The sequence below is a fragment of the Papilio machaon genome, chromosome 1 (assembly GCF_912999745.1).
Source record: "Papilio machaon chromosome 1, ilPapMach1.1, whole genome shotgun sequence".
NCBI classification, from domain to species: domain Eukaryota; kingdom Metazoa; phylum Arthropoda; class Insecta; order Lepidoptera; family Papilionidae; genus Papilio; species Papilio machaon.
Window position 1 is genome coordinate 2,287,972 of NC_059986.1, and position 27,528 is coordinate 2,315,499.

At 32.5% G+C, this 27,528-nt stretch overlaps 2 protein-coding genes across 8 annotated transcripts; one reads left to right on the top strand and one right to left on the bottom strand.

The window, feature by feature from the left end:
- Positions 1–2,980: 2,980 nt before the first annotated feature.
- Positions 2,981–18,111, bottom strand: LOC106714290 (sodium bicarbonate cotransporter 3). Of its 7 annotated transcripts, none has more exons than XR_001357164.2 (15): positions 17,997–18,111; positions 10,429–10,527; positions 9,989–10,099; positions 9,705–9,761; positions 8,931–9,413; positions 8,721–8,834; positions 8,288–8,359; positions 6,800–7,875; positions 6,567–6,719; positions 6,341–6,490; positions 5,587–6,252; positions 5,271–5,513; positions 4,905–5,110; positions 4,475–4,659; positions 2,981–3,093 (listed from the first exon to the last, which is right to left on the bottom strand). XR_001357164.2 is itself a non-coding variant. In XM_014507297.2 (15 exons), the coding sequence occupies exons 2-15, from the start codon at positions 10,517–10,519 to the stop codon at positions 3,004–3,006; spliced, it is 3,612 nt and encodes a 1,203-aa protein (XP_014362783.2). In that variant the 5' UTR covers positions 10,520–10,527; positions 17,997–18,111; the 3' UTR covers positions 2,981–3,003. The 7 variants fall into 7 exon arrangements, 6 of the variants coding, with proteins under 6 accessions (XP_014362783.2, XP_045536037.1, XP_045536110.1 ...); XM_014507297.2 differs by having other exon boundaries at positions 4,560–4,659; XM_045680081.1 differs by lacking the exon at positions 2,981–3,093 and having other exon boundaries at positions 4,393–4,659.
- Positions 18,112–22,800: 4,689 nt separating this feature from the next.
- LOC123721371 (protein Wnt-4) lies at positions 22,801–24,383 on the top strand. The gene is made up of 3 exons (XM_045679891.1): positions 22,801–22,804; positions 23,054–23,060; positions 23,450–24,383. Exons 1-3 carry the CDS (start codon positions 22,801–22,803, stop codon positions 24,381–24,383), a joined length of 945 nt encoding a protein of 314 aa, XP_045535847.1.
- The last annotated feature ends 3,145 nt before the right edge of the window (positions 24,384–27,528 follow it).

Consider the following 27,528-nt stretch of genomic DNA (forward strand, 5'->3'; position numbering starts at 1 on the left):
TTCAGGTGGCTGCTTACTTCACCATATAATATAAAAAATAAGTAGAATCTGCTAATGTTATAAAAAATATATTATAATAAAAGTAAGTAAAGTTTGACGGACTCTAACTCAAATTACTTATTCACTGAGTGAACACAATCCGATTGGCGTAGAGCTTTGAGTTCCGAATAATGTGGAATATCGTTTTCAAGGACGCTTATTATTTGATGGCGGCCGTTTTTTTTGCTGTAACAGACATTTTTTTCTTTATTATCCTTACTTTCAGCTAAGATTTTAAAATAAAACGTTCATTAAATTAGACATTGTAACGACTAACTTTAGCTATAAGCAGATTCTCTTGGATCTCATTAACGATTGTTTTTATATAGCACAAAATATTAATATTTTGTATTGGTTAATGTTTTTAGCTTAAACATTTGTTTGGAGTTAGTTCACGAAAATAATCTGATCGGGATTCGAACCAACAGCGTTACATATTAGGCCTCTATCTTAAATCATTATCATCTAAACTGTTACACTAGATCAATGAATTCAAGTGCCACTCAACTGTATCTGCTTACACAGTCCAATGGATTGTGTAAGCAGATTAATTAATCTGAACGTTTCTGTGACCAATTATTATTAGCATGATTTATTAAACGAATTAAGTGTATACATTACTATGAATCAAAGAAACGTCACTAGGGACTTTATATTGTTTCTATGCGGTTGATAGCCGTCAGAAACAGAAACAGTGTCTCATACAATACTGTCTGGTAGAGTCCGACGTCCGTCCAACGTGTTTTTTTTTTGTCTCGTAGAGTCCGACGTCCGTCCGACGTGTTAGGTTAGGCTCGTCGTGATCACTCCCAGAAATCACTAGTAATAAGGGTTGCTGGGGTATTTTGGTGAGACGGGTTGGAGTGATTCACGCAAAATAAGCGCTGGAGGTTAAGATTCGGTACCCGTGGTACAAACCTCTACTATTAACTAAATAAACTTTTAAAATTCATGTCAATTTTTAAAATAAAAAGTTAACTTAGGAGAGTAGTTAAAAATCAAGTAATTGACTTCGAGAATTGCGCCATAAAAAAGCAGGATCACCTTTTTATATTACCCTATTAGCTGTCGTCCGCAACTCCGTCTGAGCGGAGTTAAAAGAGGCTTAATTAGTAGCTTATGTGTTCTTCCAGAATATGTTCTACACCTATGCCAAATTTCAGCTAGATCCATGCAGCCGATCTGGAGATACTTTCTAACAAATATCCATCCATCCATACAAATATTCGCATTTATAGTATTAAGTAAGATTTTCGACTAAGACATTAAGTCTGACTTTAGATTCGAAGTTTACCTATAAACAAATGAAAGTATAAATTTGAATTAGAGTAATGGCTACTGTGTATGACTTTTTACGTTTTTTTTTTATAAAACTCAATTTTTTCATTTGGATTGGGGTTTTTTTATATAATTAAAATTAATTTATGCACATATTTACAAAAAAATCATTTATTCATAACACTCCACAAAGGTCTCAAAAATGATGCAAATTCATATAACAAACATATCCCATCACGTACATTATTATTACTTATATATTTATATAATAATACATAATATACCTAAAATACACATGTAAGTAAAACCTACGTTGTTTACAAATTCGCTAATTTAGGCTTTAATGTAACATTTGTTTAACATAAACTTTAAAAAAAAAAAAATCATTTTTCAGAGATATCAAATAAAAGACATAGTCCTCACCGAGGTCAGAGGTGACTAGGCTATAGTAAACCACGCAGGCCCAATGCTGGTTGGTTGACTTCACACAGTTGACTTCACATCTTTGAATTTCTTCTCCGGTATGTGCAAATTACATCACGATATTTTCCTTCACCGTAAGAAATTAAAGATAATATTTAAATTAAAATAAATGAATAAAATAACACTTACTTTCTTATCCTATAGTATTTTTACTAATCTAACGTTCTTAATACTTTAAAAAATTATTTTATCTATTACGTATATTGATCATCTAAAAATGTTACAACTGACTTTGAAACACTTTTATGTGTACGAAAAAGTTTCACTATTTAAATTGTATATTGAATGTACTATTTTTATAGAATTGGTAACTATTTATATCACGGTACTATTACAGACTAAAGAAATTGACTGAGATGGAATTTCACATCAAAAAACAGTCTTCGTTCACTCACAAAATACAACATAGTAATACGATTTTTCTTAAGCACTATATCGAAATTATTTCAAATTAATTTGATAACATTCGAATGATTAAGCTAGGTTTCCACTGATGTAACAAGTGAAATAAAACATTTTGTTTTCCCACTTCATTTTGAAAGGAATAACATTTTTTTTTTCATATATGTTTCGTCAGTGATAACCAACGGTAATATTTTAAAAGACTGTCTCAAAAACAATGTATCTAAGATATTGGTGTTTATTCTATTGGCACTTGTTTTACAATTGTGTATAATTGAATCTAGTCTTCTTTTTTAGTACGACATTAGTTTAGTACTTTAGTACGACATTAGTTTAGTACTTTAGTACGACTACAAAACATTTAAAATACCACATTTAAGTTTCACACTCGTTTAAACGTTAAAATTATTATTAATAAAGTTTACTAGAAAGCATTACCAAAGGTTACAAAGCTTTACTTATCTCAGTCCCACATTCAAATAACTTTGTGCTATTTCTAATCGTCTAAAACACAATGAAGGCTATCATTTGATTAACAAAATTATCGCCTAAACTTACAAAGTTGTCAGAATTAATTCTGTAATAACTTTAAAGAATACTTCTAATAATCTTTAGAAACAGACACCTGACTGACCAGAAACCTTATAATTTCATATCGTTCATATAAGTAAGTTATATAAGTTCATATCTGAATGATACACATGATTCACATCATTCTTACAAATTCATATCGTGTATCGAGAGAGTTAACAATATGTTTTCGTACAAGTAGAACAGTGGAAGTCCACGGTTAGTAATATTTTACACGGATGTTTCAGTGGAGGTACTATTTCTTCTTGGGTCGCATTTCTTTCCACCACTCCAAGAATCCAACCTCCTTAACATGTCACTCTGTAAAACATTTAGATAAAATAAAATAAAGTTCTTGATATGACACTAAGCGAGACATCTCTGAGACCAAAATCTCATTATAAAAATATCGTCATCCCTGTCATCAAAACAGAGATAAGAATATGTTTTAAACTAAGATTGTTACCTTAGAAAACCACTGTAAGTAAATAATATAAATAGTTATTTTATGTAGATGTTGATAATCTTACCTTTGCTATGTATATACACGCAAACTTATATACATTAAAACATAATGGTAATATTTATATAAACTATCTCTAGTTATGTAATAAATATTACATTTTACATAACATGTTGAACTTTAGCTATTTAGTACATACTAATTAATATTATCAATGTTTATTTACAAAAGCGGTGCTGATGTATTTTAGCACAACATCCAAGCTTGAATTTGAATGGAGGTAACAAGTTTTGGAACGAAGTTCCTTATCGCGCGTTGTGAAAGGGGGCTAGACGGAAAAAATTCTTACGAAAAGTTGTCACGACACTTTTTGCTATAGTAAGTATGTTAACGACGAATGAGCGCTACTTCACCATGGCAACGACGTGACAATATATAACGAAAATTCATAGAAATAAAATGTACTTCTTGTGAAGACTTAAGTTTTTTATTCATAGAATAAACATTGGTTCCTTCACTAATTAATTGAAAGGAACTTCGTTCCATCCGGGTGTCCCTTGACACCTCTCAAGTTTTTTTTTTTATCTGTGTGAATATGATGTTATAAACTACGAAATCAGAAAATCGTAATATAGAACTGTCATAATTGTTATTTGATGTTCAGTGTAATTACAAAATGTGTTAAACAAATAAATAAATAAAAACTGATCTTATATATCTAGCGGTGTGCGAATAGGACATTTTGTTTATATGTTACGAAAGCATAGTGCTACGCTACCTTTGCTTATGATTTTAAAGTAAAATACTTATGAAATTGCTATACAATGTATGGTCTAATCAGCGGTCATCTTAAAATCGCAGAGTATTATTTTTGCCAGCAATCGTCCTCAGTGATGTATCAAAATTTTCAATTGAAAATTAAGGTGATAAATATAAAAACCAATACAAATTAATACTGATTTTATTGCAATTAACATAATAGATAACAAAAAAATTCTACATTCTACATTTGGCTACAAATGTCAAACATTAATCGGCGATAAAATTATTATTTTATTTTGTTATTATTATTATTAGATATCTATTTTGGAAAAGTATAAAATTTATATTTTTTGTAAATTTTTTTAGTTGTAATTTAGCCTTGTTTGGAGTTATTATTTGGATGTTTTCGTAATTATTTGGTCAATTGCCGAATAATGTTTAAATAGTATAAGACCATGCACGTGGGAGTCAGGGTACCGTGCTTCATGCTGCCATGCTGTGATCCTCCTGTCTACTCATGGGATGGCATGCCTGTTCAAAATTTCGTGTCATCAATGCACACCTTCGATATTGGATCGTCTTCCTCAACTTCGTCCATAGTTGATAGTCTCCTTTCGATTTCTGATTGTGCGTTTTTTGACATTAGTTTCTTGTGTTTATTACTGGAAGTTAAAATCTCTTTTAAGTAATCTAACGAAAATAAACATAGAAAGTTACCATTTAATGAGTTACACTAGATCGTCCATTGATTAAAATTTCGATCGTTATTCGCAATGAAAGAATTTTCTTTTAAATATAAATAGCTTCGTTCACTCCTTCACGTTAACATTAGCTAAGTCTCATGTTCTTTCAATAGCGCAATTTTCTTAAAAATAGGTTTCTCATGCAAAAATTAATCAGTACTAACTTTTTCTTCCCTGATTTCACTTTAAAATCTTTAGTATCACTTGTTGGAGCCATTTTATTGCTACTGTTCACTTGCTTCCAAATGCCCGTCTTATTTACCTCCTCAGATATATTTATTGAAGTCAACGGTATATTCATAATATTTCCATTTATAAGAGGTATTTGTAAATTTTCTTGATATGGAGGTGGGTTACTCTTATTAGGTACCTAAAATTTATACACTTAAGGATAAACTTAATAATTATTAGAAAATAGATAGAATAAGTCAAAATAGACTACAGTAAATTATTAAGAGTTCGATTTTGAGACGACATTATAAAACTCAAATTATTTTTATCTTTTTTAGTACTATTTATTTCTCTCGTACCTCTGCGTCTCCAAGCTCATGGAGTTCATCTTGATTCCGCCGTGACATCTCCGGCATTACGTCATCCAATATCTTCATTTCTCTTTGAGTAAAGAACAAATCTAACATCTTCCGAATCCCGATCATGACCACAAGCATCAATGGAAACAGTATAGACGTCATTGAGAATGACTTTATTACCCAAAGACACACCAAGCACGTTAATTGTATTGCTGTGAATAAATGTACCCGACGAATTGGCACCTGAAATTATCAATAGCGTAAGTTTCTTATGAATGATTGTTTAATTCATATAAGAGGTTATATCAGAACTAACCTGTCTCAGGAACATGTGATCTGGTTGATACTTCTGTGGCATAAACATTATTAGAATCCTGTCAAAGAATTGTAAGCCTTTCAGGGATGCGACACCCATATACAGAAATACTCCAAATAGTACAGGCATAGGTATATGTCTTAAAACTGGTGTCAGAACAACGGAGCAACCGATTGTTAAGAATATCATAATGTGTGTCATCCTTTGTTCTCTGACTCCTAAAAATTGCGGTTTCTCACCGGGCGCAGCACATTCCGATTCAACTTTTAGTGAATTGACGTGATTGATACTGAGAACTGTGGCAGCCACAAACCAAGGCAGTCCCATAACTGAGCACACTTGTATCAATATAGCCAATACAAACAAGTCTAAGTGATATCCGCATCCCTTCTTCAGCTTATTCTCTTTCCGGTTAACAATTACAGCTGTTATTTGTTGATCCATAAATATCAGAATTGTACCCAGAAGTGCAGGCAAAATTGCTACTAAGGCAGACCAGATGGGATTTCCATTGAATGGGGTAATGACCCAATTTCTGGTTGGCAGCGTTGGCTTAAACTCTGAAGGTACTTCAAGCTTCGGCGTTTTGACTCCCACTTTATAATCCAAGAAAGACATTGACAGAATCGCTATGATTACTGAAAAGTCGCTTATTATTTGCCTCACCTAAAGTCAAAATATAAAATATTTATAATTTTCAGAAAATCATTAAATATGACGATTTGTTTTATTAAAGATTTATTGATGAAATTACCTTAGATGGAAAGAATAAGGAATTTTTAAAATCTTTTAAAATTATCGAAATTGTAAATGTACCCAGGAATAATATTATTGACATCAGAAAAACATCTGGAACATATACTTTTGTTTCGCATCCAGCACCGATCAAAGTTCCATTGTAAAGCTAAAAAAATGACACAAAATTAGAAATATATTAAAAATAAATGTGATTGTAACTGTGGTTAAAGTTCACGAAGTACCTGGCAAGACTCTTTTTCAACGGTCGTCCAATTAAACTCCTCTGGAACTTTAGAATAATTACTTGGTGAACAGTAACATTCATAATTAAGAACTTCTGCTGCGTGCGTCCTCAGTGGAAACTTTTTACCAATAGATATAACATTTTCAACAGCCTAGAAGATAATTTGATAGATTTGAAATAAAAATGTGAGGGAGATTCGAAAATTATTAATTTGTGCTGAAAATATTTTACCTTGTAAATAAAAATAAATGCTATAAGTGTTGCGAAATTTTCTTCAGTAAATCGTGTTATATAGCAAACAAATGCACTGGCATCGATTGCGACTAAAGTAATTAATATTATGGTAGTCCAGGTACCAATACAGAATCTGAAAGACATATAATTCCAGCCAATCTGTTTGCAAAATTCAAACACAATTGTCTCAAATACTAATACTGGACCGGTCGATCCCAAGATTGTCAATGGTTGTCCGGAGAAAAAGCCGTAGCCCATACCACAAACAAATCCAGATACGAGTGACTCCATAGCAGCCATATTTTTCCCAGTAGCTTCTCCTAGTAAGCCTCCAAAAGTTATTATTGGTGACAAACACGCGAAATATAAGAAAATCCACGATGCTACACATTGAAGTGCAAAAGCATCTTTAAAATCTGACCAATACCAAGGCCTTTTTCTTTTCAGATCATTAATTAAACCTCCAAATAACCGTCCAGTTCTAGCTAAACCTGATTCTTCCCTTTGTCTTTGCTCTTCTTCTTCTTCGTCTGGTTCTTCTTTTTGAATACTATCATTAGGTCTTTTACGAATATCTTGCGACGGGATTGCAGCCGGTGGCTCGATACGAATTGCAGGATCCCATTCTCCAGGGGGTAATACTGTAACTGCGTCGAGAAACTCATCTATTCCAGCCAGTAAATGATCTCTTTTCTTGGCTCTGTATGCTACTTCATGAAAAATTTCATCGGACATAAGAGTAGCCATAGCTCGACCGATTTCATGAAAGCTTGAGTTACTGTTTGGCGGTCCTAATAAAACGAACATGAATCTAGTGGGTACTGGTACTTCGGTAAGATCTCCCATAATTGTACCTGTCTTCAACCTTACGAATGCTGATAGCGTCTTTTCTAGAAAATCTACTTCACCGACTAGGATATTAGATGCTTCAGCACCTGGTGGTATTTTGCGCATAAAATTTGTGTTGCTTTTATGATTAATATCACCATTAACAGGAAGATCACTGGAACTATGATTGCGTGGCATTGAAATGTTACTCGGGCTTTTTACCATGCATTCATCAGGAGCTCCACCTGAAAATACGTGCTTTGTGAGAAGAGCAAATAACATAGATATAACTACGAAATTAAGAACATTTATAATTGTAAAATGACTGTAGTTGCAATGTTGCTAAGCTACGTAACATAGAGTTGGATTTTGTCCATTTACACAAATAAATTGTTATCAGAAACATCGATGAGACAAATTGGATGAGAAAGAAATATAGGTAAAAGTGTACTTAGTAGTACCATAAAAGTATAGTAGTAACGATTACAAGCAAGAGCCAAAGCTAAAAAGAATGTCAAAACAAACTAAAAACGGTGTGAATGTAGCCTATAAATAAATACGAGACCGATGAATATTGACGATGTATAAAATAAATAAGAATTTGGTGTTAAATGGTGAAGAAAACATTTATTAAACATCTTAAGGATTAGCGGTTACCCGCGCTAGGTATTCCTAGGAAACGACTCAAATCTCCCTTCTGAGAATGTCCACCGGTACTGCTTTCTTCCACTGCAATTTAGAACGCCAATTTATATATCTAATCTAATTTTTACGCACTCAAAATTCTTGAAATAAGGTGAGCCATGAACATATACATACACACATAAATTCAGAGGTTGAAGGATTAAATTGCCTTTTTTGAACGAAATTATGGATAAAAATTCGATCCCTCGTATCATTAAATAATGTCACATTACACTCAAGGTTCCAGAATATTACAACGGTAATTTTATACTTTAACCTCTATAAGTATAATTTATAAGAATTTAGCAAGTCCAGTGCCGTGCAGGTCATCGTGAAAATAAGACTTAGGCTGTGATAGTTGTGAGTTCATGTTCACACTTTTTACAGTCTCTCAAGATTGTCTAACCTGGAACAGCTAGATAAGAGCCTCTGGCATCTGGCGCATGTAGTAATGCCGTCTGAGGTGACGAAGTGTTACTATTCCTTGCGCTTGTACGCCGAGACCCAGTTTCCTGGAAATCTAATAGGATATTCCCAGTATATCCCCATGACTATTCATTACTATACTTATTTCTATGTTTTCGACATAAATTGTCTAAAAGAGACTCATACTCACTTTTGCAAGATGAATGATTTCTTCCGATGTCCGCTAAAGATCGGATTAAGGGAAGTTTTGACATATTGTTATGATTTCGTTTCTCATGCTGGTGCCGATGTCTTCTTAAAAGGGCATCTTTCACTTTTTCTCTACAATCATAACCTAGAGATCCATCTCCTACCATATAATCCAAAACATTTTCAGCTACTTGATCTAAAGAATTAGCATCCATATCTAATATGACTGCACCGTTTAATAGTAGGCTTCGGAGTTCAAAAAGAGAATGTAAAGATAATGTTGCGACGTGTGGTTTCGACCAGCGATTACCACCTTCTTCCACATCCTCTTCAAACTTAATCCATCGCGCTGTCTCTTTCCATTCAAGTTCGTCCCCATCTTTAACTAGTTCTTCCATCTCAGAGAAAAGTGGATGGGATTCGAATGAAGCATCGTCAACATCTTCCCCAAGTATGAATTGTACCCTTTGTGCGGGTGGTGTTACTAAAAACAATGTTTTCAATTAGATTTAACTTTAAATATGAACGTTAATTAATTACTGGTTTTGGGTCGAGAGGTAAGAAAAATTCAGTTGAGTCGAAATAAATTGTAAGAACTGATAACCATGCACATATAGTAAATTTACCCCAGATTTAGACGTTATTTAATTAACACTTAGTTTTAAGTATGAAACATGCTCTAAGATGGTAGAATGAAGAACGAAGTACTAATTGTACAAGAATTAGATCTCTAATGTGGTCAATGAAGAGATGGGGTGGTGATTTTTGTTCTTACATGTTTCTCCATCATCTGTGACGCTCAGTCTTCTGACTCGAGACAATAGCGCTGACCCTACGAATCGGAATTTAGATGCTAATTTTGCAAGAAAAATTAAATTCGTGTTAATTACTACTTGCACCTTTGGTGTTTTTTATATTCTTTTTGTACTATCTCCTAAATTTCTCTTTTGTTTTAAATAGATATTTATTCAACTCTTTGATTGTTTTGTATCTAGAATTGTCGGGCATTAGACAAATAAATAGTACACTTTCTTAAGCATTTAGAAAGATTTATCTTACCAGGTTTATCGTTATCTTTATCGTTGTTGCGATGATGATGCTTATGCTTTCGGTGGGAGTGTCGTCGAGCCGGTACGTGCACTCCCACGAACACAGTGTGTGCTCGATGACCTGCGGAAATGTGATATCTAAAGATGTTCTTTAATGAAAAAAGTACTACCAAAAGAAGTAAAATTGTTCAAGCGAAATCGAAATATTCATTTAAAAGTTACCTATAAATATGGAAAGAACCGTGAATATATGATTGTGTAATTTGTTACTTTGAGAATGAATAAAAACTAATTTTCAAGATAAAAAAAATGTTTTTTAAAGCATAATTTTGTTATGCTTTAAAAAATTGGGCAATTGCTTGCTCTATTTCTTAAAAGCTTTTTATATAATGAGTCCGTTTGTAAAAAGTTATTTGTAATATTTATAAAATAAAAAAAACACATTTGTACCTTCAAAATCTTGTTCGGTGTAATCATGATGCTTGTACTTCCGCGCCGCCGGATCTGGAGGGGCCTCGTCCTCGTCCGCTCTCACGTCCATTTTGCTCTCTGCGACAAAACAAGACGGCATTCAATAAAATACAAAACAAACGAAATGCCCTTCGTGTTTTCAAAGAAGTAACGTTTCACACCTCTTTTCACATCAACTTTCTTCTATAGGTCAAGTGAAAAGTCCTACTTGACTATTTGAACCCTATTTGATTTTTAAAGGCTGACAATATTTTACTATCTTTATACTAAACTAGCTTTTACCCGCGACTCCGTCCGCGCGGAATAAAAATAGAAAACGGGGTAAAAATTATCCTATATGTCCGTTTCCTGGCTCCGGCTCTAAGCTACCTGCCAAACAATTTTCAGTCAAATCGAATCAGCCGTTCTTGAGTAATAAATAGTGTAACTAACACGACTTTCTTTTATATATATATAGATTATCTGCCCCTTGTTAGAGTAATTACGGGGAGGCTGAAAACCAGCGCGGCCTTCAGTGACAAGCTGGAGGCAGCATCAGCTGAACCTCTTCCCATTAGCCAAGAACTATTTTTTTTTCTTTAATTGATATCTTTTTATAAGTGTAATTTGTTTTGTTTTTGGTTAATACACTGATTTTTTTTTATTGAATTACCGAACATTCTGTTAGCTGAAGCAAAACAAGCTAGATAATGTTTATTATATTCATTTCCTTGATAAATTATTGCTTTATAAATTATTGAAAATCTTTTAGTTTTTGCTGTACAATTAGTCTTTTAATGAATTGATATATTATTAACTGACAATCAAGTTTAACTAATTTATTTCACGTCAACGTAACACATGCATAAGTAATGAATAGAATATGTGCATGAATGTGCCCTATGAATAATCCACTAGTGGGACGGTTTCAATTCACTCTGCAATTCGTAGTTCGTGCATTTTTTATAAACGAACGATCGCCGACAAGGTTTACATAAAAATTACGAATACATAGTTAAAAAGGTTGCTTTTAATTGCTATATTTTATTAACATGTTTCATCAGATTTGTGGTAATTATTAAGATTTAATTTTTATGAAATAAAGACAGCGGTAGATAAATATAGGTAGACAAAGATACGTTTTGTTTTCACATATTTTGGCAATTACGGTAAAGGTTTAAATTTCGAAAACCTTTTAATATCAAGTAGCTGTCTCCCGCGACTCCGTCCGCGCAGAACTAAAAAAAACTTAATGTGTTTTCTTCCACATTTTGCTCTAAGATAGTCTCATAAGTTAACATTATTAAGATGTAATTAAAAATAAGAATTACAACATATACAGTACAAATACATATATACTTGTTGATACAACACAAAACATTAGATATGTAAATGTAAGACCAATATATAAAACGTTATAGAAGAGTAATGTTACAATTTATTTTTAATTTAGTGCGCAATTTAAAACAGCTGCTGTCTTTTGTTCGTCGTAACAAAACAAAAGAACACTATAGAAAAAAGTTTTACTTTAAATTTAATAGAAAAAAAAAACAAAATGTAACAACAATTTGTTATATGAAAAAAAAAATCCTGATATAAAATAAGAATCATAGCTAATATTTATTAGCAACTAGCTGTCGCCCGCGATTCCGTCCACGCGGAATTACAAAAACTTAATAAGTAGCCTATGTGTTCTTCCAGACTATGTTCTACATTTGTACCAAATTTCATCAAGATCCGTTCAGCTGTTCCGGAGATCCCTTCAAATAAACATCCATCCATCCATCCATTTAAACATTCACACCTTAGTAAATGTTCACACGATTTAAATAAAGGTTCTGAAATCTTAAGCAATGTTCGCCATTATCTCATCTTATCTTGCGTTATTTTCATGAATAAAGCTTATGTAAGAAAATTAAACTATAATCTAAAGTTTATTTTTTGTAAAAGAATTATTTTTTTTAATTAATTATCTACCATAAGGCGTTTAATTGTTACTTAAACACTGCCTTAGTGTATTACTCGTAATAAATCATCCCTAAGAGTCTCTATTTGTTACTAAATAACTATACCTTGAGTGGAAATAAAACACAACAAAAAAACTTTATCGATTTCATAAACATCTATTTTTGAATATCGAATAAAACAACGTTAAATAACTTTATTCATTATATTATGCGAAGTAACGAACAAGGATTAAATCAAAGTTATTTTAATGAATACTGAAATAATATGAATACAGCTAATTAATTCTGACATCGCGATATAAAAGGATTTTCTGAAGCTTTAAAACTTTATTTATGTTCACATTTATCTTAGAAACACTTTAAAAAAAGTTGTATTGTTAAAAGTATTTTTTGAATTTTCAACATTAAATGATATCAAAGGAATTAATTAACGAAAATTCAATTCAAAAGAAAGTCAGATAAATATTCTAATTTTATTTAAATTACTTAAGATTTTATTTTAAGTTCTCGAAGACATAAGAAAATACCCTTAAAAATTTCCAACAGCAAAACTAGACTAGAAATATTTAAAAAAAAAAAGAAACAGATAAATAATCGAATACAGAATATATTTTGACATGGAAAAAGTAAAAACTGTAACATAATTGTGAAAGTAAACACGCCTAAATGTATTCCTTAAAAGCTGCTTTGCCGACTTAAACAGAAAAACATGATTTGAATGAAAACCGTCAGCTTTTAATGGTATTTCGTTTTTCTTCTCTTAAGGTTGAGAGATTATTTTTAGAATTGTTTTAAAATCTTATATTAAGTGAATTATACTCTAAAGTTAAACAATATAAGGCTTTAAATGCATTCGACGTAGGTATAGCTTCAACTGCGCAGTTTTTCCCGCTTTTGTATTTAGCTCAGGTGTTTGAGAAATTATAATTTTTGCTTTTTATAAAATCCGACGCCGCGTATAAACTTATGTAAGTGAGAGAATATAATTAAACGCTTAATAAAATTAACATTAAAGGTAAATATAATAATCTTAAAAAACAAAAATTTTTTGGTCATATAGTCATATTTAATTATTAAATTTACTCCAACTCACATTTTATGAACTGGTCCAAAACCTTTACAAAAATGTTATAACATAATACTAATTCCATCTCTTTCATCCCCATTGAAACAGGGATAACAAATATGTTATCACACAGGTGCTATGACAGTTGAAATTTGAGTTTATAGCAAAAAAAAGTATTTCTTTTTTTTACGTTATAAAGTGATGATTATTACAAAACTATATGAATACAAAATGTCAATGTTCTGCTACTACGTTTGGGAAATAACTCTTTGTTATTCGAATTAGAAGCCGGAAATTGTCTACGCCCGCGCAGTTCCATTACCTTTTAGGGCGCGGGCATACGAGTAAAATTTGACACGGGCGGAGCGACGCGACTGGTAGTAGCGGAGTACCACTACTCATAGTACCATAAAAGAGCTCTATGAAGCTCTACGAACAAAAGGTACAAACATTTTTTTGTTAAATGCAAAAATATAGCAATATATTTTGTGGTGATTTCAAAGAAGTTAAATTATTGCAGGGATAACGTACACAAAATAGTCAAATGAATTCGATTTCGAAACCAATACAATGAATTCGGTAATCTGTACATAAAACTATAAGGCTATTAAAACATTTAGAGTTAATATACTTTAAGAGACAACATAGCCTTGTCAGATGTCAATTTTCTAATTAAAGTACTGTTTAAACGTCTACTCTTGCTGTCAAGGTGACTTATATCGGCATTAGACTCGCCTTCAGCATACAATGTCAGCGGAAAACATGTCAATGAGGATTATAGCCTCAAAGTCTACGTTCGTATCGAGCTCTTTTGTGCTAACACTTGATAAGTACTACACCAAGCGTGAAATATGCTTTTTCGTGTGTTCACACCAATGTAAACACAGAAACATTGATGCCTTGAACGCCTATTCATCCGAAGTTAAATCGCTGTATAAAAAAATAGTAATTAGTATCGCCTATATCACCCAGAGATAGTGAAGCTTCCCAACAGTGAAAGAATTTTTCAAATCGATTCAGTAGTTTCGGAGTCTATTCAGTGCAAAAAAAAAAACAATCAAATTTTTCCCCTTTATAAGTATAGAAGTTAAGTTGATTATGACAATTAAGGAAATAATCCTATTTCTTTAAGTGTCCCTTGGACTTTGTAAAAATGGGTCACCCTAATAATCCTCGGTAACTAGGTTAAAAGGCATAGTATATATTTCTAATAGAGCCTATTTTGGAAGCGTTTCATTACATTGATGAAGGAAGATAAGGTGTTATTTTTATGTATTATTTAATTATCTTACGATGAACATTAGGATATAGTTAACTATTTCTTTTATAAGAGAAGGGAGCAAACGAGCAGGAGAAACACCAAGGTGTTCATCTACGCCCATGGATTTCCATTGTCAAAAACATGCATAAATTATGTCGTCAGCTCCCATATTTTCTTTAAAAAAAAACAACGATAAAGCGGGTTTGGACTGTCCCGTATTAGCCATGTGGACATGTCTACATGTATTATAATTTTATTTAATCTCTAATTGGATTTTGTATTGACTATGTGTCTGCAATAAAAGTTTTATTAATACAAAAAATAACAAAATATATTATATCAAAAGTGACTCATGACATCATGACCCATGACTCCAGCAACCAGTGGTGAGGATTACAGAGACAGGAACCTCGTCACTATGCGCGCGGTTTCTTTAATAACTGCCTTTTGTATCAGGCCCTTAACCCAACTGTTATTTTTATTAATACCAGTAGAATTTTACCGTAACTCATCTGTGTTTCGTTTAATTTCATTAAGAGTATTACATTAAAATGTGTTTCCATTCACGGCTTTGACCGTGATTGTACATTCGTAGTGAAGGTGAGATCGATACAAATCGTATAAAGATAGATCCATGAACAATGGATTTATCCGAGTACATTATGTGCCGCAAAACAAATTCTAAACAAGGCTTCCTTGTACTTTATCGGCTTCTGTGAAGGTTATGGAAATACAGTTGAATCAATATACCTTTAAAAAATAATTTACTAGAAATAGCAAAATTCATTTTATACTAAAAAATCTAAATCTTACTAATTTTATAATTGCGTATGTTGGACGTGGATGTTTGTTAGAAGGTATCTCTAGAACTGCTAAACGGATCTTATTGAAATTTGGTACAGATGTAGTAGACAATCTGGAAGAACACATAGGCTATCAATTAAGTTTTTTTTTTTAATTCCGCGCGGATGAAGTTGCGGACGACAGCTATGATTGAATATAGAAGTAATGGCATAATATCAAAATACTGTTTGATTTGAATAACTCATACTTTTAACTTATTATCAGTGTCACGTAAATATAATACAACTATATATAATGTACTAATTTCAGTGACATATTTCTTTTTACACGCGCGTACAGAATTATGCTCATGTCATTGTAGGGCATTCAGGCGACATAAGTCAGACAATGCGCTACTGTTCCACGTAACTGTACTCAATTATTTATAGTTCTGTAAAGAATAATAAGATGGAATCTACTGTTTCATTACTTTTGTAAATTAAAATGAAAACCTTTGATTAAAATGTTAGCATATATATTACTAGGTGTCAAACTTAATTAGTAGCCTATGTATTCTTCCAGACTATGTTCTACATCTATACCAAATTTCATCGAGATCCGTTCAGCCGTTCTGGAGATACCTTGTAATATCCATCCATCCAAACATTCGCATTTATAATTAGTAAGATGAATTAGTTAAAGAACCAAGAAGTCTTTATTCTTAAAACAATCCGGGGACGAATACAAATCGAACATGTTATTGGGCCTAGCACGAATATTCGTCTTCATCGACAAAATTTGTATTGTAATTTGAGCAGCACTTCTACCGGGTGTAGAGTACAAATTAACAAATCTCATACAAATATTGTCGAGGACGTTACGAATACATTCTCGTAACTGTCAGGTATACATTCATGATAGACTTTTAGATTCCAAAATCAGTCACGTCGTTTAAGTTACAAGCTGTCACGAACGGACAAACCCACCCAATTTACCAACGTAAGTAATTTCCATACCTGCCAATAAAACCCTGCTACCAGACGGGCAATAATCTTTGGGTACATATTTTTAACATAAAACATTTCTGTTTATATTTGTCTTTAGTCAGATTTTCATCACAGAGTTTACAGCGTCATAAATTTTCAGCGGTGTTAATAAGGGTCCCTACTCAAACAACTTTCCGCTCAGATATTAAGGTACATGTACACGTGCCGTCGTAAAACGTCGTCGTATTCTACATTTGTTCGTATTAAGGGATTTTCATTTTAATTTAAACATTTAAGTACTCTTCTTTACATAATATAATTGATCAAATTTTAATTAACTTAATAATTCAATAATTTAATAATTCAATGTGGGCAAAAAACGCATATAAATACTAGTGTTAATTAATAAAAGAAATTATATTTTGAACAAAAAAAAAGAAGATTGTTGCACATTTTGCAGCAGAAATAAGCCTCGATATCAACAATACTGAAAAACGGCTAATGTTGCCATATTTTGCTGTATGATATTTTAAATTGAAAAATATGGCATATCCTGACATACAATTCATTCATTCTTTTCATACAACAATCACTAATATACCACTATTTTAGTACTACCATTTGAAAATAGCGCTACCAGTTGCCGATACTGAACATATTTAAGGTATAAAAAAAAACAAAGCAAAATAGAATAATTATTTCATTGTTGGACGATTGCAATAAACATATCACTGTGCGTACTTTACTAATATTACATACTAATTGTCGCTCGCGATCCCGTCCGCACCGAAGGAAAAAAATAATAAGAATCAGACTATGTTCTACATCTGTGCCAAATTTCATAAAGATCTGTTGAACCGTTCCGGAGATACCTTCTAACAAACATCCATCCATCCATCGAAACTTTCGCATTTTATAACGCAGTACCTAATTTTTGGTTGCAATTATAAAGTGGTCGTGTACTCACCGGCCATAAAGAGTAATTTCAACCGTTAAAGGTTAAAAACATATTAATACAAAAAAAAAAACAAAAATACCATCGCTTTTTATTCTTTTGGGCGTTTTAACATCGTATACAATGAATGCTAGATAAATAACTTCTGTCTATGACTTTTTCCAATTATTTGGTGTCGGCCTTCCTCGTCCTAGGTAAATAATTCAAGTACAAATAATTATAATTAAAAAAAAAATAGTTATCTTACCATCCAATACCAAAAATAAATTAAAATTATTCGTACTGAGACTTGAAACATGTTTAAATATAAAATAGTTGGATCAGTATTTGACATTGAAAGGTGAATGTCCGATGCTTTTTAGAGGTACCAGATGTTTAACTTTTATCTATTATCATTCATTCATATATGATGTTTATTACAATAGTAAAAGAGAATTAAAATAAACGACGAATAGAGCGATAGTGTTAATTCAATAACAGTCACTTAAAATTAAGTCGTTCTTTAAGCTGAAATTACATTAAGTTTTAGAAAAAACAAAAGGGCACTCACCGAATCAATCGACAAGCATCAGCAAACAATTAAATACTACTATATTCTGTCTCTTTAGATCTTAATTCACAATTATTAATAATTATTTTACCCACGTATTAATTCACCATAACAAAAAAGTTAATTGATTTAAGTTTACTCAAACTATTTATTAATTGGATGAAATATTTTTTTCGCGGTTAGCGGAGTCAAGCCGGTCGCCCAGTACAGCGACAGCTATCGTCTGGCCGGCAAAGGGCGGTTGTTTGACGCTGACTTCGCACATGCGCAGCAACCCCTAAACATTCAACTACGATTATAATACTGACTTTCCACAGCTGAAACATGTGTATAAAAACATATTGCTATCTCTATTTATTTGTAAGAGAATGAAGGTGATAATAGTATGTTTTCATATATGTTTTTTGCTAGTGGAAACTTATGGTAAGAGGAATTGCTATTGAACAGCCAGCGATATCCATTATAGGTTCGCGGCGTGTTCACGCGGCGGCCTTTTGAAATACTAGAAAAGCTTTTAGATGAAAATGCTTTTAAAAGACTTTCTATTAAGTATTCTAAATGTACGTGTTGTATTTGTAAAATACCTTATTTTAGAGATTCAAAGTAAAGTTACTTCAATTTTTACGACTTGTAACACGTAAAATAACTAAATTCATGTATAAATAAAATATGTCTATAATATAATACATAAAAGTATATAATACATACATAACTAAGTATATAATCTTCACAAAAACTTTTATTAGTAAATAACAAACTTTAACTCATAGTTTTATGAATCATACAGATTTATCTTGGTATAGTAAAAAACTACAATGAAAAGCTATGGATTAATAATTTTCGTTTATCGTAAAAATAATTTACAAGCACTAATATCTAGAGAATCTCAGATACAGCATAAAGACAAAAATTAGCTGAATCAATAGATAACCTAAAATGTGATTATAGTCATATTTAGGGTTGCCAGGACGCCAAACCTACTAGCCGGACCAACCAGCCAGTTTGGCCGAACATTTGGGTAGAAAGGTCGGACACCCTATATTATTTAGGATTTTGTCTCAGTATTAATAGGAACACTCTCGTTTGGGAAATGTAAAAAGCCTAACAAAAGCCGGAAAACCGTTTATTTTGGCCGGAGACGCAATCAAAAAGCCTACCTAAGCAACGCTAGTCACATTACTAATTTTATAATAGAGTGGGCAAAAGATATTAAATTATTTATCTATGTATAACAATTTTCGGTAACTAAATTAAAAAGATTGATGGTGAAGCCGTCGACCATTTATCATACGTAATTGCCGAAAAGAGTAATTGGTACACTGGACATCAAACTGTGTAGGGGTGTAGGGGGGAGCGGACAACTTAGCCATTCTCCCGCTTTCAACACTGACTGATATTCTGCGAAAAAGCTTAACCATTTTTAGCCGACTTCAAAAAGAAGGAGGTTATCAATTCGACTGTATTTTTATGTAGTGTTTGCAGATGGGTCCCATTTTTTTTTAATAACTAGAAGACTAGTAGATTTTGAGTATAGCTTCAAATTTCGTTGAGAAAATTAGGAACTTTTTTAGTTTCATCGCTTATACTTATAAAAAAAACGTTTACTTAATTTCTCTTTAACCGATCGTTATCTGAAGTTATGGTCTCTTTTAAATTGTGTAACTTTGCTTAAAGTTTGATAGTAACCAGTAAATCGCTTACTACTGTTACGTCATCATAGTTAGGTCTTGTGTTATTTCCTTGAACTATTTAAAGTTATTTCATTCATCGTTAAAATTAATTTCACATACGATATTTTTAACTTTTTTAACTTTATTTTATTTTCCACGAGCTTTATTTTGTATTTTCGATAAGCTAATTCAAATAGAAGAAAGATACATTTGGAAATAATGTATCTTTTCTGTTATCAAGATTTTCTGCCTTATCTTTTTATATCGCTACCTGTCACGACCTTAGCGAGACAGTTTATACGGGTGGAGGGCATTGCCTGTCTCAGTGTCTAGTCGGATGGTAGAATCGTATTCAAGACTATGCGCTAGTATCGACGATTTCGGCTTGCGAGCAGCTTACACTCTCAACTTCTAATTGATTGATGAATGATGTGTCTTGTAACGAAGAACTTTTTTTATTTTGAGAAATAGTAACAAAATGGTAATTATATATATTTTTTGATTACCAGTAATATATATATGAATATATATATATAGCTGGAAGCGTAAACGCTGTAACCCCGAAAGTATGAACTTAACAGGAGAGCCAAAAAATTATAACTCGTGAGCTGATACGCCTACAAGCATGCGGTATTTAGCAATGTTGTGTAGTTTGTGCTAACCTATAATAAAATTATAATCGTTTGATAATGGTTGAAATTATTAACGTGTGAAAAACATATTCGCGATTTCAAGGGTTACAGCGTTTATGTCTTTCCAGCGTCGATATATAGATTAAGTTATCTAGCCCTTCAGGTCTTAGTTTATACCTTGACTTTTATCTATCGACTTCAATAGCATTGATTTTATAAGTAACATTGATTTGTATTGGTTGACCTTTTAAAAGATTTTACTTTCTTTGTCTCTAGGTCAGTAGCACACTGCACACTGCACAAAGAAAGTAAAATCTATATCATTATTACTAATATCTATTTCTCTAAACAGACATATTTCTGTCTTCTAACCATGTTAAGATTAATTTTCAACAATAGTGATGGTAAAGTTGAGCAAACTGCATCATGTTGGTACAGACAAATCTCCCCAGAGGGTATTGACCCTCGGCGCGGTGCCAACTGGGCTACGAGTTACCTCTCAACGTGCTACCAAATGCTTATCCGCTCAAATAGCTTAAAATTTCCTCATATCCTGTAAGATTTAAACTTTTTGTAGTTATCATATATTTTGATTCGCTTAGGTGTTGAATTTAAAAAAAAATCTTTAATTGTCTTTAATTTTGTATTCCCTAGTCAGTAGTTCTGGCCTACTGCTTTCGGATCCCTCTTTATTTTTACAGCATGTCTATCAGAATAGTTTGATTTATCTATAGCTTTTTTAACAATGATAATTTTGTACGAATTCTCTCACATAGTTTCTGCTGCGGGCTGGGCGCTGGGAGGAGATTAAAAGGGACGCAGCGTCGCGCCGTGTGCTATCGATCTGCGCCGCTATACGTTAATGCACGAAGGTTTTTATAATGGATACGGCAATTTTATAAATTAAAATATACTTACTGCATCGGTCATAGGAATAGCCATTCTTAGTGCTAATTTAGTTAGAGATACATTGCTCCCTTACTAACATATTTAAAGCAATAATGGATAATAAAATAAAATAAAAAAGTATCCCTTTTTTGGTCATGGGGTTTAATGATAAGGTACCAATCGCCTCAGACTCTTGGAGCCAATCGAAACAATGACTTTTAGGTATTCAACTGCCTTTTACTTGACTTCCTAGAAAAAAATATGCTTCCTAGAAAAAGTTATGCTTGTAACTATTCAATAAATTAAATAGTAGTTTAAGTTTATGGATCCTTGGCGCGTGGTACTCATCCGAGTTAGTTTGCTCACACGTTTCCGATAGGCGTTAGCGTTCAATTCCGTGACATGACTTCGCAAACACAACGGACTATGTAAATAAACTTGACATGAACACTCTGGCTATACACAGGAACAAATGCCACCTCAAGCAATGTAGCTAGAAGATTCCAGAGGATTGACTATTTCTTTTGGAATATTTAAACATTATTAACAATCAACATTACCTGACTGAAATGAAATAATCTTACATCAAATAAATATGGTAATTTTTCAATAAGATAAACTACACTCTTTGTTAATTTTTAATTAGGATACAAGTGAAGGTGATCGTCCATTCGTATGTTAACATACCAACTCCATCTATGATACAGACTCAAAAAACATTAGAAACAGTTAGTATAATTCATAAAATTTGTTTTCAGTCACTATTACCATCAGTCAGGTACCATCCATACCATCTGGACGGCTGGCATTCCACAACAGTGCGGTTCTCGCGAAATTTCTTGCTGCGCACGGCCGCGTTGTGGAATGGTCTGTCCTCGGCGGTATTTCCAAACCAGTACGACTTAGGGTCCTTCAAGAAGCGAGCGTATCACCATCTCAAAGGCCGGCAACGCATTTGCGATTCCTCTGGTATTGCAGATGTCCATGGGCGTCGATGAACACCTTGGTGTTCCCGCTGCTCGTTTGCCCCCATCTCTTATAAAAAAAATTACCATCAGTCTTATAACTGGTAAGGTAAACAGTCACACAGTAAGTATCCCTTTGTGACCACTTAACGACACTGAATGCGCAATTATTGCTTTAATGAGAAATACGAGTATATGTTACTTGAAAAACATAATAAACCAACGAAATAGGTTCATTATACATTACGTACTACGGCATATAGAATGTTATAATTAATTAAGCTTTCGAGACCACGACGCCCAAGAGACAAGACAGACAATTAGTGTCCAGTGTCACTACCACTACTACCCCGACGATATTTACACAACTTTAGTATATTTTAATCTAAATTTTATGTTACCTAAGTAAAGGTCAACTTCTTACAAATTCAAGGACATGTTAAAACATTGTAATAAACTTTGAGTTTTAATTTAGAATTTGTTTAATTTTATTTCTGTGTTTTTAGCTGTGACGATTTAATCGTTGAACAAAGAAAAAAACATTTGTGAGGTCTGTAAATCTAGAAATAAACTATATTTAATTTTTTATTATTTTTAGTTAGTCTAGTCTTTTGTACCAATGTCATTATTTACTTGCTGACACTAAGATATGGGTACTGATGTCTGGGTTTGCCGACACCTTATAAGGCTAGACCCACCTATATGCCGATAAAGTTGTCATCGATAACGGCATTGTCTTCTGCTAAGTATGACCTGCGACTTCATTTTAGAACTGCATTCAACAATGTGATAATCGTATTAGTTAAACCTCCCACAGTATTCTAAATATGAAATCACCATGTCCTGGTTAATATTATTATTTTTAAATTTTTCATTGTTGGCTCTGTTTGTTTTTGACTCAGTTACAGGGTGAGTTCTTCTAGGGTTAAGATTCTTTAAAATTAACAATCAATTTTTTTTTATTTGGCTCTCATATAATTAATTCCTTAACTTTTCTTATCTAATATATAGAATTCTCGTGTCACAGTTTTCGTCACCGTACTCCTCCGAAACGGCTTGACCGATTCTCATGAAATTTTGTGAGCATATTGAGTAGGTCTGAGAATCGGCCAACATCTATTTTTCATACCCCACCCCCATTTTTTAATTGCGCGCGGACGGAGTCGCGGGCGACAGCTAATATGTTAATAAATTTTCAATACGTTTTACTTTTTCTTTATTTCCAAGGAAATATTTTCCAATCATTCGATTAATATACATATGTATTAATAAATATAATCATAATTGTATTATTTCAGAACAAAACCAGTATTGCAAAAAACAGTAGAAGCCATTTTTAATGACAGATCTAAAACTATATACCCTGGCGCGTGCAAAGTACTCAATTCAACAGCGCGACAAATAAAAATTTGCAGGAAAGATCCAGGATTACAGATAGTGTTGGCAAACGCAAGGTCTCAAGCGATCGATGCGTGCGAACAAAATTTTCAATACGATCGATGGAATTGTTCTTTGTTTTATAATAGAAAAGCGAAGAAAAGTATATTTAAGAAAATTTATAGAGAAACTGCATTTGTCCACGCGTTAGTTGCAGCTTCGTTGACTCACGCTGTTGCTAAAGGATGTGCTTCCGGGGACTTATATAGATGTTCATGTTTAAGAAGAAGAAATAATACAACCCATTGGAAAGGAGCTGGATGTGGGGATGATTTTAAATATGGAAAAAGGTTAATTAGAAATTTTCTCGGTCTTAAAGAAACTGGTAACGATCAAATAGCAAATATTCTAAAGCAAGATGTTCTTATTGGTGTTAATTCTATTAAGCAACATCTGAAGGAAGTTTGCAAATGCCACGGATTTTCTGGGTCGTGTACAACAAAGACTTGCTGGAGGAGACTTGGGCCTTTCAACTCTGCAATGGGTTTGTTGAAGAAACATTATCATCATGCAATTAGAAAGAAAATTGTTAATGTCACAATCGGTCAGCCTGTAACTAAAAATATGCTGGATTTTGATAAATTGGTGTACTTACAGCGTACTCCAAATTTATGTGTAAGCACTAAAGGAAGGGTTTGTAAGGATAGAAACAACTGTGCCACTTTGTGCTGTGGAAGAGGTTTTACTATTTCTAAGAAGTCTATTAAAACCAAATGCAGATGTAAGATGGCGAAGTGTTGTTTGGTCACATGCGATACGTGTGTAGAAGACATAGACGTTTTTACATGTAAATAACGACCGTACATAATATTCTATTAAATTTTACTTGTATATTGGTTTGTATTTAAAAATATGATTATATTCTAAGTGATTAATGTTGTTATTTCGATTTTTTTATTATGAAAATGTTAGTCATTAAAAAGTTGTAAATTTTGAGAGTTGAAATGTATATGACTCGTTATGTTAAATTATTCTGTGATAATTTACTTTATTCGGAGAAGAAATCTATACGATTTATATTTGGCAATTAAATTATGAACTGGTCTTGTTTTAATTCCTATTAGTTCCAATTGGTTTTATTTACTTTCTTACTTATATTATAAATGCGAATGTTTTGATGGATGGATGCATGGATGTATATTACTTTATCAACTTTGGCACGGTTGTAGAACATAGCCTGCAAGAACACATAGGCTACTTATAAGGTATTTTTTAATGTCGCGCGGACAGCGTCGCGGGCGACAGCTAGTATTTTATATATAAGTCCAAAGTTCCCGATATTCTACAAACATCGTATGGATTTCAATTTATATTTAATTTCAATGATTTTTAAAAATGTTGTTGAGACAAACTTGACCGCTTCAAAAATCATTGGTTCACTTACGATACTTGGTAACACTTTATTTAATCATACCGAATAAATCAAACGCCATCTACCAATAAAAGTTCGACCTATTAAGGTACAATTTGTTGTTTCAATGTTCCAACTTGTTTAATTTATTTATTTTTTAATAGATGGCAGTGTACAGCGGCTATTTTAAATTGTTTTTGTATAGCTTCCACTAGATGGTGCTGATTGTCACATTTTTATACACATATGTTATGTTAATTGAGACGAAGATATTTGATATTTTTAATTTAAAATATTCATCCACCTAAATAAAATCTCAGCTCTGAAGTCAATACGCATTACCTTTAAGGTGGAATTCCTGTTATTCAGTCGAGTTTAATTCGATTTCTCATATTATTTAGCTGCATCGCGCGAATGAAGATACAACCGATAAGATCGACTTAATTCGTGTAGAACGCGAAATCTTATACGCGTGGAAAACATCATCGCGAAATAAGCTAAATATTTTCTTGCTTGAATTTAATGCTTTAATGGTTACCAGCTGCCAGCTGTGCGTTTCATCTTAAAGGTCAGCACATTTTGATTATTACGTCACATTCGAGACCATAATTGTATCTTTCTTTCAACTACTATATCTAGATTTATGTACACTAGGTGTTAGGACTTTTTTCATCTCGTCCTAGAAAAAAGTAATTCACCTATTGTGCATTATACTTGAAATGGTAGTGGTAGTTGAAGTTGCAAGTACGTAGATAGAATTTTCTTCAAATGTATCCTACTAGATAAGATGAGCACGACCTTCAGTAATGAAGAGTACGAAGAACAAGAAGAAGAAGAAGTATCCTACTAATATTACAAATTCGAATGTTTGGATGGATGGATGTTTGTTTGTTTGAAGGTATCTCCAGAACGGCTCAACAGATCTCAATGATATTTGGCTATACACATAATCTGGAAGAACACATATTCTGCTTATTATGTTTTTATAATGCGCGGACGGAGTCGCGGACGATAGCTAGTTTACTATAAAACCAATTCCGACTCCCAAAAAGACATTCTACTTTTAATAATATCAAGAAAATTAATGATCACTTCACAGCCTGACTGTATTACTAGTCTAAAGATCGGGTCTACATAATTATTATGACGCCTATAATTGACCCATAAACCATTAAGGCTCACCACAAAATTGCGGTTTGTTTTCGATGCCAACTCACATAATTACGAGAACGTTATTAATGTAAAAAACTAAAAAACGGCAGCGTTGAGATTTATTTATTTATTGACCTCGCAGCGAAGATGGCCCCTACTATCGTCCCGACTCGATTCTTTGTCGAATAAAGATTTTTTTGTGTTAATAATACGGTCGCGTATTAACTTCGTTTTTTTTTTTAATTTAATGTATGTTCAGAATCATTCAGGTGATATAAAATATAAGCTTTAATATATTACAAAGAATCTAGATGTACATTTTTCAACTAAATTCACTGGAGTATACGAAACGAATAAAAATTTCAATTGCTTACAGGAACACAACATATTATAATATAACAAATTATTAAGTAGAAACATAAAATTCGAGGTATTCAGTCCATCCTATGACAAAAGTTGATTTTAGAGTTGTGATTCGTCGCATTAAAAAATTAATCGAAAATCGAGTTACATTAGTAAAGGTCGTCGAGAGCTAGCCGAGACAATGCCAATAAAAATTATGTTATCCCAACCAATTACTGGCTATTAAACAAAGCCTTTTATTGCCTAATGTAATCCTCAGGTCCGCTGTTAAATTTAATACAAGTTTTTTTTTCTTTATTTGTGGACAGTATTTTTAATTCATTAGGAACATTTTTTTCATTACGATCCCTTTAATTGAATTTTGTTTTTGAATGAATAATAACAGGTTAATATTAATAAGTCTTACTTGAAAAGGTAAACGTTTTATTGTTCACCAAATAAATAGTGTATTAAAGTCTACCTTAAAGGTTTAATATGAAGATAAAATATACCGTAACTTAAACTGTCCGTTTTTCTTACGTCCTTTGCTTGTTTTGGTTTCTTTGTCTGGTCGTTTAACTTTCTACATTCTTGATGGTATACGAGCAATATTTCAACTCCATCTGTTCAATTTAATTTATTTAATCCGCAATTGGTAACATATTTTTATTTATTTTAATATTAATTTAGTTGCCATCATAGCCATCGTATCGTCATCGAACATTTTTTATTAAATTTTGAGCCGCGCCCTGGGCGTAAAATACACCAAAAATGTACTTACGCCACCATCGTTAATTCTGTCGTAATTAATACGAGAATTAACGATGACGATACGAAGGTGATTTTTACAAATATTCGTCCTCGACCCACAGTTAAGAACAGTGTCTCTCTTATGATTTAAATTCTTTCCCATCCTATTCTTTTTCTTGTCAACTTCTGTTTATCAATTCACACCATTAGCATGATAAAAAAGTAACAACACTATATTTAATATTGTCATAAGTTTTATAAAAAAATATCCGATCTTGCGAAGCCTGAATTGGCTGCCAGTGTAAAAAAAACATTTTCATCCTCCATCTAATATATAAAATTCTC